Source organism: Pongo abelii, chromosome 5, assembly GCF_028885655.2.
Source record: "Pongo abelii isolate AG06213 chromosome 5, NHGRI_mPonAbe1-v2.0_pri, whole genome shotgun sequence".
In the NCBI taxonomy this organism is placed as follows: domain Eukaryota; kingdom Metazoa; phylum Chordata; class Mammalia; order Primates; family Hominidae; genus Pongo; species Pongo abelii.
The window spans coordinates 32,093,856-32,112,854 of NC_071990.2; the positions used below are offsets into that span (position 1 = coordinate 32,093,856).

General features: G+C 53.9%; 2 protein-coding genes across 13 annotated transcripts in view; one reads left to right on the forward strand and one right to left on the reverse strand.

The window, feature by feature from the left end:
• Window positions 1-732: 732 nt before the first annotated feature.
• On the reverse strand, window positions 733-18,383 carry EHMT2 (euchromatic histone lysine methyltransferase 2). Of its 8 annotated transcripts, none has more exons than XM_009241698.4 (28): window positions 18,296-18,383; window positions 17,583-17,649; window positions 17,266-17,484; window positions 16,923-17,176; window positions 13,514-13,598; window positions 13,382-13,422; window positions 13,095-13,250; window positions 10,156-10,290; window positions 9,916-10,030; window positions 9,657-9,758; window positions 9,287-9,435; window positions 9,051-9,194; window positions 8,729-8,964; window positions 8,467-8,649; window positions 8,265-8,347; window positions 7,682-7,788; window positions 7,462-7,584; window positions 7,269-7,370; window positions 5,878-6,003; window positions 5,632-5,786; window positions 5,377-5,544; window positions 4,787-4,931; window positions 4,343-4,420; window positions 3,848-3,963; window positions 3,654-3,740; window positions 1,981-2,059; window positions 1,646-1,821; window positions 733-1,237 (listed from the first exon to the last, which is right to left on the reverse strand). In XM_009241698.4, exons 1-28 carry the CDS (start codon window positions 18,335-18,337, stop codon window positions 1,057-1,059), a joined length of 3,654 nt encoding a protein of 1,217 aa, XP_009239973.4. In that variant the 5' UTR covers window positions 18,338-18,383; the 3' UTR covers window positions 733-1,056. The 8 variants fall into 8 exon arrangements, with proteins under 8 accessions (XP_009239973.4, XP_009239974.4, XP_009239976.4 ...); XM_009241699.4 differs by having other exon boundaries at window positions 5,899-6,003; window positions 18,296-18,382; XM_009241701.4 differs by lacking the exon at window positions 9,657-9,758 and having other exon boundaries at window positions 5,899-6,003; window positions 18,296-18,382.
• The window catches only part of C2 (complement C2), a 47,160-nt gene continuing 46,102 nt past the window's right edge, over window positions 17,942-18,999 (forward strand). Inside the window, exons 1-2 of one of the 5 annotated variants that reach the window (XM_063724665.1) lie at window positions 17,942-18,603; window positions 18,895-18,973. The gene's annotated coding sequence lies outside the window, so the exon portion shown is untranslated. Of the gene's footprint in view, window positions 18,974-18,999 lie in introns of all 5 variants that reach the window. The other 4 variants (XM_063724669.1, XM_063724668.1, XM_063724666.1 and 1 more) reach the window with 4 other exon arrangements.

The window sequence follows — 18,999 nt, forward strand, 5'->3', positions numbered from 1 at the left end:
CCTGCTGCCCGCCCCGCCCTCCCACACGTCACAGCCCCACCCCCGCCTGTGGTCCCCGACACACTCTAGTTCCTTCTTTTCAACTTTGTGCCCAGCGGGCTGGGGAGTTGGAGCCTGGAACGAGGGCTCAGGGCTATTTCCTGGGGGCACTACGGACCACAGTGAACGACCTGGCATGCTCTGATAAGAAAACGCTTTATAATCTCGCGAACTACCTTAACTGCTGTACACTCCCAACACGCTCCCACCAAAGATTAAGTGTGGAAATTGGACCTATTTCTTTTTGAGACGGAGTTTCGCTCTTGTTGCCCAGGCTGGAGTGCAGTGGCTCAGTCTTGGCTCACTGCAACCTCCGCCTCCTGGGTTCAAGAGGTTCTCCTGCCTCAGCCTCTTGAGTAGCCAGGATTACAGGTGCCTGCCACCACGCCCAGCAAATTTTTTCTATTTTGAGTAGAGATGGGTTTTCACCATGTTGGCCAGGCTGGTCTTGAACTCCTGACCTCAGGTGATTCGCCTGCCTCGGCCTCCCAAAGTGCTGGGATTATAGGTGTCAGCCACCGCGCCTGGGAAACTGGATCTTCATAGTGGCCCCCCACCTCCCTGCCCCGCACTGGGCGGCCGTCACACCAGCCACCCACCTGTCCAGCCTGCTTCCCATCCTATTCTGGCCCTTGGACCCACATTCCCTCTAGCCCAGTATGCTTTCTCCCCACCCCAACACAAAAATCGCAGTTTATTACCAAACCCAACATTTATTGAGAACAAAAGGAACCAGTTGGCATAGAGGCCCGACTTCAATTCATCAAACTTCAACTGAGGATGGGGAACAGGGGAGTGACCAGCCCTGAAGTTGCCCTCCCAGGGAGGAACCAGCTCTGGGAGGGAGGGGCTGTCAGACCTCCAGGGCCTGGCTGGGATCTCTGGTCAGGAATGTGTGAAAGGGTGGTGGGGAGAGAAGATGGCAGCACCCCCAGGCATGGGCTGCGAGCAGCTGGTGGCAGAGGAGGTGGCTGAGCTGTAGCCATCCATGCTGGGGAGGGAGGGTGTGGTCCGTTCTCATGTGTTGACAGGGGGCAGGGAGCCGAGCTCAGGCAGCAGCTCAGGGTGTGGGTCCAGGCGGGCCAGACGGCTCTGCTCCAGGGCAATGGCTTCGGCTGAGTGCTTGCACTTCTCAGAGCCACACTGGCAGGTGAAATACTTGCTTTTGATGTCCCAGAAGCGGTCGCCATAGTCAAACCTGTCAGAGGAAAACAGGAGCTTGTGGGACCTGGACCCAGCCACCAAGAGCCCACCCCGAAGACCCTGTGGATCCTGCTCCCTGAGAGGGACCCGACACCCAACCTATCTTCTCCAGATGGGATCTGAGTCCCTTGTATGTTCTATGGACTTGCAGCATCAGCATTGCCTAGGGACTTGTTAGAAATGCAGAATCCTGGGCCCCATCCCAAGCCTACTGATTCAGAATCTCTCTGGGAGGCACAGGACTGTTTCCCCAAGTCCTCCAGGAAATACTTATGTACACTGAAATCTGAGAAGCTCTGCACTACTCCATGCCTGGACACCAGGTACACGCCAACCTTCAGGTCCCAGGTTTGCTGCGTCTCCCACCCCCTGGCAGAGCCCCTAGAGACCCCTAGCGTCTCACCCTAGCTCCTCCCCAGTCCGGATGTCTCGGGAACTGAAGAAGGCGATGCGTGGAAATCGCAGGTCTTGGTGCAGCATGAAGACCCGGACGGGAATGATGTTGGGGTCACACAGGTGGTTGATGAAGCGGCTGATGTTGCCATAGTAACGGGCATCAATGCAGTACACTTCTCCATCCTGGGGCAGTGGGATGGCACTCTTCACATCTCCCCCGACCCTGCCTGCCTGATTGCCCTCCCCACCCACTGCCTCCCCAGGTTTCCATTTGCTGACTTCCCAGAGGCTCCTGAAAGCCAGCCCTGTGGAGCAGCAGGGTAAGGAGGGTCTCCTGCTCACCTTGTTGTCCAAGTCGAAGAGGTAAGAATCATCCTCTCTCACATCAGCCTCAGCATCAGAGATCAGCTCCCCGACATACCTGTGGGACAGGAATCCATGGTTCTGAAGGTGAGTGTGGGCTATTAGGAGGCGGCTCCAGGCCCCATCTCTCCTCACAAGCCCGTGGGATCCGGAATGGGCAGGGCTGGCAGGTGTGGGGAAGGGCAGGCCTGGAGCAGCAGTGACAGGCAAGTGAAAGGGCAGCATCCAGCCTTGACAGAGGAAGCCTTCAGTCAGCACAGAGACAGACAACAAGCTCTGTGGTTAAGCAGATTAGTGTGTAGGGGCAGTTGGCCTGGGTGGGGAATTTCGGGTTTAGACACAGAGAGGTTTGTGTACTAGGAGCTACCCGGCAGGAACGGGTGATATGGAACAGGAGAGGGGCCAGGACTGCAGGAAGAGCCAGAGGTACAGGAGTGGCAAGGAACTCAAGGCATGATTCGGGGCAAGAGCACCCATACATATCTGGACACCAGAGGGAGAAGAGGAGCCAGCTATCTAAGGAGCGTGAGCAGACATGGGAGATTTAGACACACGGAGAGGACGTGGGTGGGAAGTGACTGTCAAGAGACAGCTTCAGCAGAGTGGGAAGGGCAAAGGCCGATTTTGGCAGGGACAGGCAGTGAGTGGATGGTGGGGAAACTGAGGCCCAGCAGGAAGGGGCTGCTTGCCAGAGAAGTTGAGAGACGACATGATGGAAAGAAACTGGATGGTCTCTTGAACAGGCAAGTATGGTTAGAGGACTATCTTTTTTAAAGGCCAAAGAATGGTCAGGTGCAGTGGCTCACGCCTGTAATCCCAGCACTTTGGGAGGCTGAGGTGGGCAGATCATCTGAGGTCAGGAGTTCGAGACCAGCCTGGCTAACATGGTAAAACTCCGTTTCTACTAAAAATACAAAAAATTAGCCGGGTGTGGTGGCGTGTGCCTGTAATCCCAGCTACTTGGGAGGCTGAGGCAGGAGAATCGCTTGAACCTGGGAGGTGGAGACTGCAGTGAGCCAAGATTGTGCCACTGCACTCCAGCTTGGGCAACAGGAGTGAAACTCTGTCTCAAAAAATAAATAAAATAAAATAAAATAAATAAGGGCCAAAGGAGACCAAGGTAAGATTGAGAGTTGTGGGATGGGAGCTGAGAGAAAGGGGGAGATTACAGATGCTGGGCAGAGAAAGAACTGATGGAGAGGGACAGGCCCCTGAGGAGGTGGACAGATAGGTAGCTGTTATCACCTCCACTCTACAGACAAGAAAAATAAGGCTCAAAGAGGTTAAGTAACTTGGCCAAGGACATACAGAAGCAGAGAGGGGCTCAAACCCAAGTCTGTCTCCCAAACTGGCACTTTCTCCAGCTAGGAAGGGCGAGGAGGGGGTGGAGGGGAAGGTAGAGGGTGGAGGTGGAGGGGAGGGAAGACAAGCTCTGCGGTCTGGGCAGAGTGGAGGCAGGTGCCATTCTCAGCTGCAGGGATGGGGGTGAGAGGAGGCTGGCTGCTCAGCTGCAGGAATAGGGGTCAGAGGAGGCTGGCTGGACAGTGGCCAAATGGAGACATGTGACTCATCAGGGCAGAGGGCTGACAGGGAGGCCTGGCAGTCAGCAGTGGCCATGTATCCCCTTCCCACCAGGTGTTAAGGTGACTTACTCGCAAATGAAGGTCCCCTGTGGGATGGTCTGCAGGGCGCGGACCCCCCAGCCCATCTTGGCTGTTCGGTAGAGCTGTAGCCGCACCCTGGGGGTAGGAGAGAGGGTGCTGTTGGGTGGAGGCCCTGGAAAAGCCCAGGGGCAGGGAGGAAAGGGTGAGGTGGGGAGAGGGTGGGCTGTGGAGCAGGGCCTCACTTGATGCCACTCTGTACGACCCGGTTCTTGCAGTTTCTCCAGCATGAGCATGCCTGGTTACACTCGAAAATCAGTGGGGGCTCAATCTTGTTAAATTCCTGGAGCAATCGCCCATCCTAGGGTGCAGAGGGGAAGACAGTGGTTTCTCTGTGGGGGCTACCTCAGCTGCCTGCCCAGGAACCCCAAGACTCTACAGAAAAACCCACTGCTGAACCCAACCCAGAGACAGGGAAAATGGGGTTGGGGAGGTCACACAGGCTCTGAGATCTGAGAGCAGGAAACGCAGGAGCATCATCCCTGGTTTGCATAGACCTGGGCACATGCCCATCGCTGTCCCAGCCACGTCCCACGATTCCCAGGCCTTGCCCAGTCCTCTCAGTCACTTCCCCCACAGGGTAGGAGGTGAGGGACAAGGTCCCAGGGAGCTGGCCTATTGGAGGCTGGCTCCTCTGAAGGAGGGGCCGGGTGTCTGTGGCCAAGGCAAGGGGCACGCACCTTGTCATACCAGCACCGGATGCTGAGCTGGCCGCACAGGCAGTTGGAGCTGGAGCAGTCGTCCACACACGTGCAGTGCTGGGGCGAGGAGGCAGGGGTCAGCTCAACCCCATGGTCGGTCTGGGCCCCTCTACTCTTGGTGCCCACTGACCCCCTAACCACTGTCCTTTCTTTGGGGTCCATGTGTTACAACAGTGGGTGGTGATGGTCCTAGGGTGACGGGTAATCAGTATGGTGGTGTCCCCAGGGCTACTGGGAGCTCATATGATACCTTGCTGTGACCTAGGAAAAGGATCCCTCCCCTGGGGTGGATGCGACCCCACACCAGGCCTCCCTTTCAGCCAACCCTTCCTTGGCCAGGTGCCTTTGTTGGTTTGAAGCTTGTCCAACTGTACTTGGCAGCTCTCGGTGTCCTTTTGGGGAGGCCCTGGGCCCCCTACTCACCTGCAGGTGGGTGATGTTGCGGTCGATGTTCATGGTGGACGTCTCGCAGTTCTCCGAGATGTACTTGTAATCCTCGGGGCAGGGCTCCCCATCCACACCGTTGACACAGGGAATGGGCACGTTCTCATAGCCCCGAGCCACGTCCCTGCAGAAGATGGGGAGAAGGGGCTGGGAGGCTGGAACAGGGGGTGAGGAGCTACTCCAGGTACAAGGAAGAGAGTTGGGGAGGTTTCTGGGGCCGGGGGCAGGGGAGTAAGGTTGCCAGGTAAGATGCAGGACAGCCAGTTAACAAGAATTTTAGATAAACAAGAAATAGCTTTTTAGTACACTATGTCCCAAAAATTACACAGGACATTCTTGCACTAAAAAAGTATGCATCCGTGCATTTGAAATTCCAGTTTAACTGGGTGTCTTCTATTTTTATTTGCTATATCTGGCAACCCTACTGGGGAGGGGGCCTGTGGGTGGTTCTGGGGATTCAGTGGTGCATGGGGAGGGGTTGGGGAATGTTGTGAGGATGCAATGGAGCCTGGGGAGGGTATGGGTGGGAAGGAGGTGGTCTTGGGTGCAGAGAGGGGCCTAGGGCTCACCGGCAGATGATCTTCTCTGTGCGGATGGCCCGATTTCCCACCCCGAGTCGGAGCTTGCGGTTGAGTTGAAGCGCAAACCACACGTCGGAGCGCTCGGGAGTCAGGTCCCATGCTGTGTCCCCCTCCTTGTTCCGCAGCTCAGGGTTGGCTCCACGTGACAGGAATAACCTGAAGAGGGGACAGGATGCCCAAAATGTGGGGTCTGAGGCTGCAAGAAGTGGGGGCAGGGGCATCAAGGGTGGGGCAGGGGCTCACAGCACGCAGTCATGGTAGCTCTCCCGAGCTGCGATGTGCAGGGGGGTGTCCCCGTGGTAGTTGACAGCATGGAGATCGCAGCGCGCATTCAGAAGAACTTCGGCGATGGCGGCGCTGCCCGTGAAGGAGGCCCAGTGCAGGCAGATGTTCTCCTCCTGTGGACGTAGGAGGGGAACAGATGAGGTGCAGGCAGCTGGGCCCTTAAATCCAGCCTCCACCTTGCTCAGGGGCCTGGGGCTGCCCTACCTCAACCAAACTCTCACTCACGTTGTCAGTGAGGGTGACGTCGGCGCCCCGCGTCAGTAGCATGCGGATCACTTCGATGTGCTTGTGCTCTGCAGCCCAGATGATGGGCGTCCACCCCCCGCTGTCCTGTGGGTGGGAAGGGAGTGAGGGTGGGGGCAGCTGGCCCTGCTCACCAAAGCAGCAAATGGTCAAGATTGGCTGTGTGTGTGAATCCCAGCTCCACCATTCACAAGCTGTGGGACCCTGGGTAAGTCACTTAACGTCTCTGGGTCGCAGTTTCTTCATCTAAAAAATGGGACTAGTAGTGTCTACTGCTTGATGCTGGAGAGAAAATAAAGTGAGTAACTGTTCTCTTTCCAAAAAATACAGCCAGGAGCTGGTCATGGAGGTGCGTGCCTGTAGTCCCAGCTACTCATGTGACTGAGATGGGAGGGTCGCCTGAGCCCAGGATTTCGAGGCTGCGGTGAGCTATGACTGTCTGTGAACTGCTACTGTACTTCAGCCTGGGTGACATAGCAAGACCCTGTCTCTTAAAAGAAAAAACAAACAAACAAAAATTTCCTAAGTCTTCCCACTCAAAAGTCCTAGAAGCAGCGACCACCCAATAACAATAAACACTCCTAGGAACATAGATTGTATTCTCTAAAAAATGCTTCTGGCCGGGCGTGGTAGCTCACGAGGTCAGGAGTTCAAGATCAGTCTGGCCAATATGGTGAAACCCTGTCTCTACTAAAAATACAAAAATTAGCCGGGCATGGTGGTGGGCACCTGTAATCCCAGCTACTCGGGAGGCTGAGGCAGGAGAATGGCATGAACCTGGAAGGCGGAGGTTGCAGTGAGCCGCGATCACCCCACTGCACTCCAGCCTGGGCGACAGAGCAAGACTCCGTCTCAAAAAAAAAAAAAAAAAGTTTCCCATAAAGGAAGCAGAGTTTCTTAGAGAAATGGTGGATTCTGAGTCGGGGGCAGGAAATGTGCTGAAAGGTCAGGAGGCTCTCAAAGGCCACTGGGCCACTGGGTCATGTCACAGCCACAGGGGCCTCTTGAAGGGGCTTCTCCTATACAATGATGGAATAATTCAAAGACTGAGAAGAATGCCAATAAATGACTAAAACACATCCAATGTATGACAACCCAAGAGTTAATAAAAAGTCTCACTGGACACTTTCAGAGATTAAGACAAGAACTGATTATTCTGAAACTTGATAAAGAGAAAGAAAACAAGAGAAAGAAAACAATGAAGAGGAATACAAATGAGGAAGAGAAAAGCAATGGGGACAGACACGAGCAGTGTGAGGTTAGATGTAGGAAAGGGGGCCCAAAGCCTGAGGCCAAGCCAAGGAACCCAGGCACCAGGGACCCGGAGGGGCTGGGGTGGGTGGGCCGCTGACCTGGGCATTGACGTCCACCTGTCCTGTGCTCAGCAGCAGGCTGACCATCTCCAAGTTCCCGATTTTGGCTGCGTGGTGGAGGCAGGTGGAGCCGTCCTCCTCCTGAGGGAGACATGGGCAAATGAGCCTCCGGCTGGCACCCCAAACCTGGTCCCTGACTCCGGGGGCCATGCCCTGCTGCCTATGCGCACACCTTGCTATAGACACAGCCACCACGCTGCACCATGTAACGGGCCACCTCCAGGTGGTTGTTCACCACGGCCTCCATCAGTGGCGTCCGCTGCTGTTTGTCCACTGCATTTATGTTGGCTCCAGCCTGTGAGGGGGCAGGAGGGCTGGTACCAGGGAGGCATGGGGCAGGGGAGGGGCCTAAGGGCCTGGTGAATGAGGCATGGGGCCGGGCCCGTGCTGACCTGCAGCAGCACATGGCAGATCTCCACGGAGCCCTTCTGGGCAGCTGCATGCAGGGGCGTGCGCTTGCTCTGCTGGTCGCTCTGGAAGTTGGGGTCCAGGTTGTCCACTGCGGGGAGAGCCCACCACACCGGGAGAGGGAGGGACAAGTGGTAAGCAAGCTAGGGGGCAGGTGGCACTTCTTTCAGGAAGGCTTCTCAGGGTCCCAAGCTGGGTCAGGGCCCTTCCTGGCATTCTCTGAGCTTGCCTCCACCACGGCATTTATCAGAATAAGGAGTCAAAGGCATCAAGTCTGCCTGAATTGAAACCCTGCCTTGCTTCTCAGTACCACTGTGCACTGTGCAAGGTCCCTAACCTCTCTGTGGAAGCAGAGGCTAACAGATATAAGCACTCAGAACAGGACCCAGCACCTATGAGTCACCACCATCCCCATCGTCACGGGTTACAAGTGTCTTTTCCCCACCATGCTAAGTCCTTCAGGGCAAGGACTGTATCCTTCATGATTGTACTCCTGGCCCTGTGCCCAGTGCCTGGTATATACATGGAGCTTGGTCAAGGTCTGCTGAAGGAATGGGTGGCACTCACACAGCATCAGGATCACCTTCTGCAGCTCGCCCTGCTTCACGGACAGGTACAACTGCCGAGGGTGGAAACGGAGCTTCTTCCGCCTGCCAAGGGAGCACGGGAGCAGGGAGAGAAGGGGAGCTCCTCAGATTCCAGCATCAGCCTCGACACCGCTCCTCTGGCCTCAGCCCCAGTTGCTGTGCCTGAGCAACTCCCCACTCACCTCTCTGACTCCTGGATGACCAGGGCCTTTTCCAGGGCCTCCCGGCCTGGCCCCAGTGGCAGCCCCACGGCTGAAAGGCAGCCCCCATTGGGCAGGGTCAGGGAGGGCCCTGAGCTGTCGATGGTGTCAGCCAGGGGATCGCAGGGCGGGCGCCGGGGTTCCCCATGCCCTCGCATCCGGGCGCTGTGGAAGAAGGAGCTCATGTCCAGGAGCAATAGGGGTGGGGCAGGGAACAGACAGTACAGAAGGGGGAAGCCAGTACCTGGGCTGAGAAGTGTCTGCTCTCCCAGGGGCATCCTGGGACAGGGGTGGGGGTGCAGGAGCTGCAGTGCCAGCCGGTGGGGTCACCCCGTCACCCCGGGGGATGGTCACCTCTTGAGCTTCAGAAGCATCCTCCCCACAGTGGGGACAGAAGACCATCCCATTCAGCTGAGACACACAGGCCTTGTGGAAGCGGTGGGCCACACGGAAGTCAGGGTGGCACTCCAGGAAGGTGCCCTGGGAGCAGGGAAACGACATGGTCAGGTTACTGGGGCCCCCTCTGCCACGGGGCATGCTACCTGTCTGCCCCACTGGTCACTCACCGCCGTGCAGAAGTAGCCGCAGCCCGGGCAGCAGTGGTGTTTGACCATGCGGGCGCGGTGGGTCTCACAGAGCACCATCAGGGCCACGCGGCTAGAAGGCCTCATGGTCTCTCGCTTGAGGATGGCGGCATTGCAGCCTGACAGCTGTGCGCAGTGAGGATGGGTAAGAAAAGAGGGTGAGGCTGGGGCCCGGGACTGGACACCTTGGCACCTCTCCCACCAGCCCACGGCCCCACCTCTCCATCCACACTCTCGGTGGCCATGCACTTGTGCCCTGCCCTCTCGCTGATGCGGTCAATCTTGGGTGCCTCCATGCGGCAGCTGCACAGGGGCAACTCCTCAAACCCTCGCTCTGTCTCCAGCGAAGATGTGTCATTGGACACCCCTTGGATGGAGGAAAAGAGGAGCTGAGGGAGGCCCTGCACCTCACCCACTGGGACCCCTGGCGGGTCCTCTCACTCCCTCCCTACCTCACCCCCCCATGCCCCAGAACCCCTAAAGCCTGGCTGTGGACAACCCGGCTCTGGCGTGATTCCCCTCCTTCCCTTTCCCTCCTGCCCTGAGGTCGCCCCCTAGTGGCTCCCTGTCCCAGCAATTGGCAATTACCAGCGTGGTTGGGGGAGAGGGTCCCCTCGCTGGGCAGCTCCAGGGACCCCAGAGGGACCTCCATGTACTCACTGGGGCCTGAGGAGCCCACACCATTCACTCCTGACACAGAGACAGAGAGAGTGAGAGTGCGAGCTCACAGGTGCCTGGACGCGTGGGTACATGCAGGTGGACATGCGAGAGCGTGTGTGTGCGTGCACACACTCTGGGGGGCTGGGCGGGGGCTGGAGGGCACCCAAAAGCAGCAGAGCCTCCTCACCTCGTGGCTCCTTGGCCCGCGGAGGCTCCCGCTTGCGCCGTTTCCGAGATGGCTTCACCCATGGGCTGTCTTTTCGCCATTTCTTCTTGGCCTTGCGCCGGCCACTGGAACCACTCTGGGAAGGGGGAGGAGGAGGAGTTAGGAACCCTCACCCCCAGGGGCCCCCCCAACACCTTCAGGACCAGACCTCCAGCCCCACAGTCTCCCACTCCCCTGGAGATATCAGCCTCCGTCTCTTACCCTATCTGACTGATTCCCTGACTCCTCATCTTCCTCTTCTTCTTCCTCTTCCTCCTCCTCTTCCTCCTCTTCTTCTTCCTCCTCTTCTTCCTCCTCCTCTTCACTTAGTTGTTCAGTTAGAGCTTCAACTTCAGACTGGGAGAGAGGCAGAACAGGACATATCCAACCCCCAGGACTCAGACAATGAGGTGGATAAAGAAAACCACCACCACCATTGCCCCCCACCACTACCCACAGATGGCTGCTGGGGATGAGTGTGGGTAGCAGAGGAGACAAAGGGCCACATAAAGAGAGGGTGCATGGAATATTACACAGCAGTGAAAAAGTTACAGACAGCAATGTGCACAGATCTTGGTAATGTGATATTAAGTTAAAAAACAAAAAGCAAGTACCAGAAGATAAACATAGTTTGATACCCCTTTTATGATGTTCATAAACAGGCAAGACTACCAATGGCTGCTAAAAACACTAGACACAAAGCTCATGAGAAACTTTATATGAAAGGTTCAGGCTGACATCACCTGAACCCACTGGTCAATCTTATCACTAACAAGAAAAATGATCAGATTAGATGTTCCATACATCCTGATGTGATGTGGCCAGCACTTGCACCCATTGTCAAGTCTTCTTGGCACCTGAAGCTGATTCTGCCTCTAGATCTATCAGTTTACAAGAAATATGGGCAGAGAGGATGTGTCAATCTCCACCCAATCAGCCAACTCCTAAATATGAAAAATTCTGTAGGACAACTGAGCTGGTTTCTTCGACAAATAAATGGCAAGAAAAAAAAAATCTTATTTATTTATTTATTTATTTATTGAGTTTTGCTCTCGTTGCCCAGGCTGCAGTGCAATGGTGTGGTCTCAGCTCACTGCAACCTCCACCTCCTGGGTTCAAGCAATTCTCTTGCCTCAGCCTCCTGAGTAGCTGGGATTACAGGCACCTGCCACCACACCCAGCTAATTTTCTTATTTTTATTAGAGATGGGTTTTCACCATGTTGGCCAGGCTGGTCTCAAACTCCTGACCTCAGGTGATCCACCTGCCTCCCAAAGTGCTGGGATTACAGGCGTGAGCCACCACGCCTGGGCCAAAAAATTTTTTTTAGAAGATGGGGAAATCAGGCCAGGTGTGGTGGCTCACGCCTGTAATCCCAGCACTTTGGGAGGTGGGCAGATCACGAGATCAGGAGTTTGAGACCAGCCTGGCCAACATAGTGAAACCCTGCCTCTACTAAAAATACAAAAAATTAGCTGGGTGTGGTGGTGGGTGCCTGTAATCCCAGCTACTTGGGAGACTGAGGCAGGAGAATTGCTTGAACTCAGGAGGCGGAGCTTGCAGTGAGCCAAGATCACGCCACTGCACTCCAGCCTGGGCAACAGTGTGAGACTCCATCTCAAAAAACAAAAACAAACAAACAAACAAACAAAAAGAAGATGGAGAAACCTAAATACTAAGAGAGACCTAAGACAAAAAAAAATTTTTTTTTTTTGAGATGGAGTTTCGCTCTTGTTGCCCAGGCTGGAGTGCAATGGTACGATCTCGACTCACTGCAACCTCCGCCTCCCAGGTTCAAGCGATTCTCCTGCCTCAGCCTCCCGAGTAGCTGGGATTACAGGCATGCACCACTATGCCCAGCTAATTTTGTATTTTTTTCAGTAGAGACGGGGTTTCTCCATGTTGATCAGGCTGGTCTCGAACTCCCGACCTCACATGATCTGCCCGCCTTGGCCTCCCAAAGTGCTGGGATTACAGGCGTGAGCCACCGTGCCCGGCTGACCTAAGACAAATGTTAATCAAATCAAGGTGTGGGCCTCATTTGGATCTTGACAAAAACCATTTATGAGAGCCGAGGAAATGTGAAGACTGACAGGATATTTGATGGTATTAAGAAATCGGTAAGTTTTTTAAGATGTGAAAACAGTAGTGTAGTGATGTTGAACGACAAAAAGAGGCCTTATATTTACAAATCTATATGGATATATGTTTAGGTAAAATGATATGAGGTCTGGGATTTGCTTTAAAATAACCTAGTAGGTGTGTGTGCTGGGAGACGGACAAATGGGTGAAGATGGACTGTGTACTGATAATGGCTGGAGCTGTGTGTTGGGTACATGGGGGCTCCCTATTCTATTTTTTTGATTATGCTTGCAAGTTTTCATGATAAAATGTTAAATAAAAGGCAAAATAAGAGAGACTAAACATTCTACTGTGTAGGCAAACGTATAAGATAAAACCAGACAAAGAGCAACGGAATAAGCAAATAAATGACAATGGAATGCTTTTGAGTTTTACATAAACAGCATAATGTATATTTTAAAAAAGTGCTTTCTGGTCATTTCTTTTTTTGTTTTCTTTAAACAGTACATGTCTGTTAAATGGTCATTTCATTAGATGATTAAAAAAAAAAAGAATACTAAATCCAGTGTGCAGGGTGGTGGCCACCTTTGTGGATGAAATGGGCAGAATACACATTGAAAATGAGTTACAGCTGGGCGCGGTGGCTCACGCCTGTAATCCCAGCACTTTGGGAGGCCGAGGTGGGTGGATCAACTAAGGTCAGGAGTTAGAGACCAGCCTGGCCAACACGGGAAACCCCGTCTCTACTAAAAATACAAAAATTAGCCGGGCGTGGTGGCAGGCGCCTGTAATCCCAGCTACTCGGGAAGCTGAGGCAGGAGAATCGCTTTAACCCTGGAGACAGAGGTTGCAGTGAGCCCAGATCGTGATATTGCGCTCCAGCCTGGGCGACAGAGTGAGATTCTGTCTCCCAAAAAAAAAAAAAAAAAGGAGTTATAGACAGCATGGAGCAACGACTTAGTGGATATTCAGAAGATAAAAAGGACAGAAAGGAGAAAAACAGGGAACAAGGAGGACTGGACAGTGAGCCCCAGCCCTGGGGGAGCACCGGGGGCGGCGGGCAGACCAGCTCTGCCTCACCTTGCTGTCGGAGTCCACGCGCTCATCCACAGAGTAGGAATCATAGTAGAGACTGAAGTCATCACCCACCACCGTCTCCCACTCTTCCAGGGACCCGGGGTCCCCTTTCGTCAGGGTCACTTCTCCTGAACGCCGGGCAGAACCTAACTCCTCCGACTAGAAAAAGATCAGAAAAATTGAGGCCACTGACACCCTGCCCATTTCTACTGAGGATGGGATGCAGCCCCACCTCTGAGCCTCCCTCAGAGCAGCCCCCGAGGGGTAGAGGCTCTGTCTCTGCTGCTTACCAGGCCACCTCCTGAGTTCAGCTTCCTCCTTTTGGCCATATCTGGAAGAAGAGAGAGAATGGTGTGGGGCCTGTCACCGAAACCTTCAGAACAGACCACATCAAGCCACCGGGGGTGGGGGATGGGACTGACCTGAGGTCACCTTTCCCAGTGAGTGGACATCATCACTCATGCGGAAATGCTGTACTTCAGGGGGCCGCTTCTCAGGGACCGGGGGCTGTGGGCCGAGAGGGAGCACACTGAGGGTCAGAGAGCACCTACAGTTTTGCCTGGGTTAGCCTGGAGCCCCAGGCGGGGGTGGGGTAGTGAGCCACACCTCCAAATGCCATGTGAGGCTCCAGTAGCCACAAACTGGCAACCACGGGTGCTATTTCCTCAGAGGAAGAGTGTCAAGCACACTAACACTCACTCATCTCTGCAACCATGCAGAGCAGGCCCTTTTCCATTTTACAGATAAGAAAACAAAGCTTAACAAAGTTAAAAGGCCTTTTATATGTGGCCATATACACAGCAGGACTATTCACAACGGCTGAGGTGCGGAAGCAACTCAAGTGCCACTGACAGATGAATGGATAAGCAAAATGTGGCACTTATATACAATGGAATAACATTCAGGGATAAAAAGGAAAGATACACTTTTTTTAAGAGATGAGGTCTCATTCTGTTACCCAGACTGGAGTGCAGTGGCATGACTATGGCTCACTTCAGCCTCGAACTGGGCTCAAGCCATTCTCCTGCCTCAGCTTCCTGGGAAGCTGGGATTACAGGCACATGTCACAATGCCTAACTAATGTCTTAATTTTTTTTTTTTGGTAGAGAAGAGGTCTTGCCATGTTGCCCAGGCTGGTCTTGAACTCCTGGTGTCAAGTGATCCTCCCCAGAAAGTACGGGATTACAGGCGTGAATCACTGGGCCTGGCCTTTGAAACATTCTCTCAAACTTCTTTTAGAGATGGGGTCTTGGAATGCTGCCCAGGTGAAAGGAAAGAAATTCTGACATGCTACAACATAGATGAACCTTGAGGACATTATGCTAAGTGAAATAAGCCAGTCACAAAAGGATAAATACTGTATGATTACACTTACATAAGGTACTTAGTCAAATTTACAGAGAAAGAAAGGACAGTGGTCCTTGCCAGGGGCTAGGGGGTGGAGGGAATGGAGAGTTATGTTTTAATGGTTACAGAGTTTCAGTTTTACAAGATGAGTTATGGTGACTGATGATTGCATATGACGGAAGTATTTAATACCATTAAATTATATACTTAAAAATGTTTTTTATTTTTAAATTTTTAGACAGAGTCTCACTCTGTCGCCCAAGCTGGAGTGCAGTGGCGCAATCTCAGCTCACTGCAGCCTCCACCTCCCAGGTTCAAGTGTTTCTCTCACCTCTGCCTCCTGAGTAGCTGGAACTACAGGCACATGCCACTATGCCCGGCTAATTTTTGTATTTTTTTTCTTTTGAGACGGAGTTTTGCTCGTTGTCCAGGTTGGAGTGCAATGGCAGGATCTTGGCTAACTACAACCTCCGCCTCCTGCCTCAGCCTCCCAAGTAGTGGACTGTTACAGGTATGTACCACCATGCCCGGCTAATTTTGTATTTTTAATAGAGATGGGGTTTCACCATGTTCGTCCAGCTGGTCTCGAACTCCTGACCTCAGGTGATCCACCTGTCTTGGCCTCCCAAAGTGCTGGGACTACATGCGTGAGCCACCCTGCCTGGCCTAATTTTTGTATTTTTAGTAGAGACAGGGTTTCACTATGTTGGCCAGGCTTGGTCTCAAACGCCTGACCTCAGGTGATCCTCCTGCCTCGGCCTCCAAAGTGCTGGGATTACAGGCGTGAGCCACTGCGCCCGGCCTAAAATTGTTTTTTAGATGGTAAATTTTACGTGACACTAGTCCCCTCTTATCCAGTTTATTAGCAGTGATGGTGGCATATTGTTAGAATTGTGCTATTTCATTTTTTTTGAGTCTCGCTCTGTTGCCCAGGCTGAACTGCACTGGCGCGATCTTGGCTCACTGCAAGTGATTCTCCTGCCTCAGCCTCTCGACTAGCTGGGATTACAGGTGCACGCCACCACACCTGGCTAATTTATTATTATTATTATTATTATTTTAGTTAGAGACGGGGTTTGGACATGTTTACCAAGCTGGTCTCGAACTCCTGACCTCAAGTGATTGCCGGCCTTGGCCTCTGAAAGTGTTGAGATTATAGGCAAGCCACGCCCGGCCTATTGTTAGGATTATGCTATTATGTCATTATTGTTGTTAATCTCTCACTGTACCTAATTTATAAATTCAGTTTTCCTTTTCTTCCCTATTTTTTACAAAATGAACTGCAACTATAAAAATTAACGTTTATCATAGTGAGAAAGGAAAGGTAGCTCATAGCAATCTGTGCTATGTGAAGCAGGCAAAATTGATCAGGCTCAGAGAGAAGTCAGTGTGGAACGTTAGGGCCCATGCCTGGAGGCAACTGCTTAAAGGCATTTTATACCTGACTAGGGTGCTGCTTCACCCATTATCTTCATGTGCCTAATATCTGCGAGACAAAGAACAATGTATAGCAGATCGATAGCTTGTTATTCTAATGTAAACTGGTAAACAATTTAGGAACTGCCTCCTCTTTTTTTATTTTTTTAATCTTTTAAAAAAAATTTATCTTTTTTTTTCTTTTTGTGGCTCCTTCCAGAGCAGGGCTAACTCCTAAGCAGTGTGCCCAGAGTCAGCCTGTTTTTTTTCAATATCTTCATGTCATCCAATCTTCTTTTCCTTTAAAAACCTACTTGTGGGCTGGTTGTGGTGGCTTGCACCTGTAATCCCAGCACTTTGCGAGGTCAAGGCAGGAAGATTGCTGAAGCCCAGCAGTTTGAGACCAGCCTGAGCAACATAGTGAAACTGTCTTCAAAAACAAAACAAAACAAACAAAAAAACCCCTACCTGTAACTGCTGCTAATCAGAGTGTATTTTCAGGGCAACTTGAATCTTTGCTCCTGAAGGCTGTCCTCAAAACCTGCCCAAATACACTCTACTTAATGTTAAGTTTGCCTCAGTTTTTTCCTTTAGGTCAACAATAGGTATGACCCAAGAACCCTAGAACTTGGTCATAAAGCTTCTGGGGCCCTTGTCACTTCCCTCCTCTATTATTTCTGTGGCCCTCATCTCCTTTCCCACTGGGATTCCCAGGAAAAACTTTACAAATAGAGCAGTGACAGCTGAGTTCCCCAAGGGCTTGCTTTGAGGTAGAAAGGAAGAGTGGTTTGAAATTCCCTTACCTTGTCATTATCATAAGAGTAATTAAGACATTAACTATATAATTGACTCTTTAACATGAAACTTTCACCACCCAAGAAGGTAAACTGCAGGAAGAGAGGAACCTGTCTGTTGGTTCACAGATCAAGCACAGCCTAATATTTGACACATAGTAGCCCCTTGCTTAAATATGTGAATGAGTAAATAGAGTAGAAGCCTTAAGTGAAACTGTAAAAGAGCTCACCAAAGGTTTATAGTTGATTATCCCATCTCTCCCATCCTACTCACCTGTCCATTCCCTGGTTTGGACATGGTTTTGCGGGCTCGGTGGACCTTGGGCTGTCCCTCTGGGCTAGCGGTGGCTGGAGGGGGTTCAGGCCCTGCTGCTGCAGCTCCCTGGGCTCCCGGCATACTCAGTAGCCTCATAGCCAAACTCTGGACAGATGGAGGTGATTTTCCCGCCCCTGTCATTGACATCTTGGCCCGGCTAGGACAGGAACCCCCCTTGCTGGGGGAAGAGGGGAATGACTTTGTGGCATGGCCTAGAAAACAGGCAAGCAAAAGGCAAGATAAGAAAGAAGGCAAGAGTCAGAAATTTCCCACCCACCCCCCAGGCTACCCAGCCTCTCACCCAGCAGGATCCGGCCCCCATGGAGGTCCCCATCTCCCTCAAGATTCTCGGATTCATCCCCAATGAGTGGTGTAGCCCCTACAGGGGTGTCAGCCCCCTCATCGCCAACAGTGACAGTGACAGAGGCTGGAGATGAGGGGCCAGCGGGCTCCAGGGAGTCGGGGGTGGCCTTGGGCAGGGTCTCTTCACTACGAGGGGTGTCCCCCAAAGAGCCATGAACTGTAGAGGAAGAGAAAAAGTTCAGAGCTAAGGGCTCAGGAGATCCTGTGTTTAGGCAAGGTGACTGTCCAACTGGGGCCCGTTTTAGCTGCACTCACCTCTCTCGGTGGCTCCTCTGGTTTCCTTCTCCAGCAGCAGCGCCCCCATCTCAGCGGGGGCCTCCCCCTGGGAGGGGAGACAAGGGACAGGAGGGCTGGTCAGCCCAGTAGAGAGTTGGGGGGTCCAGGATGCCTGGGCCCTGGGAAGAGAGAGTAGGCTCCGGGGCCTACCTCTTCCTCTATGGGGCCCCCCCCTTCCGCGGCCTCGGCTGCCCGGAGGGGCCGCACGACCCCTCCCCCGGGCCCGCATCAATCCCCTCCCTCTCGGTAGACCCCGCATCTCTGGGGCCGAGAGAAGAGGAGGGGGAGGGGGCGGGGCCTCCGCGCCCCGGCCCCGCCCCCTCCTCCCGGCTGCACGCGCCGCTCCCCCTTTGTCCCCCAGGCCGCGGGGACCCCGGGCACCAACCCCTCCAGCACCCGCTGCCCCCCAGCCCGGTGGACGGCCCCTCGTGCCCCTCACGCGTGCTCCTGGGGCCCCGGCGCCCGCCGCCCACTCAGGGGCAGCCGGCGGCTGCACGCGCGCCTCCGTGCCCACTCCCCCCACCTCCCACCCCCTGGTCCCCTCATCCGCCCCCGGTGCTGGCCCCCTGGATTGCTGCAAGTCCCGCCCGGGCCCCCCGGCCCCGTTGCACCCCCGGAGCATTGCACGGGCGCGCGCTTCCCCCGGGCGCGCGCGCGGGCATGCACCCGCCTCTCCCCCTCCCCTTCCGCACCTCGGCGGCCGCCGCCGCTGCAGCTCCCGCCGCCGCCGCCATCGCCGCTTGCGCGGGGGGCCGAGCCGGCGCGCGGCCGCCCCGGGTCACGTGGGCGAGGGAGGGAGTGCGAGGAGGAGCCTTAAAGGAGCCGCTACATGCTTTCCTGGCCATTTTCCCCTGAGAGCGGCCTTGGAGATGGCTGTGACTGTCCTAAGCTGGGAGCTGCAAGGGAGAATTCCTGTCATTCCTGGCCTCAGCTCTGCAGGGACCAAGGGCGAGACACGCCTGGGCCCACGTGTGGCGTCTCTGTCCCCATCTGGTTTTAGGTAACAAGCGGAGCTTCTGAACCTTTCGGCTCTCGGCAGCGGCTGTATTTCCTCTGGCCTGCTTGGGCTTTTCCCGCCTCTGGTTGCTTTTCTGCCTTTCTAGTTTTTGGGTTACCAGATAGAAGGCTCGGCTTCAGTTTTGGCCTCGCCTTTCTAACGAGCAAGAAGGGGGCGATAGGGACGCGGAGGACACCTTTATTCTTGGCTGGTTCTAGCATGCTGCTTCATGTCCCCTGGAGCAGCGTGCCCTTTTGAAAACCTGTGGCTAAATGTCTTTTCTGTTTATATCAGGCGTGTTACACCTCCACACGCACTAGGGATCCAGGTAAGCCCAGCGGCCCGAACGTCATTACTGACTGGTGACACTGCAGTAAGTAAACCTTTTTTGCCGAACAC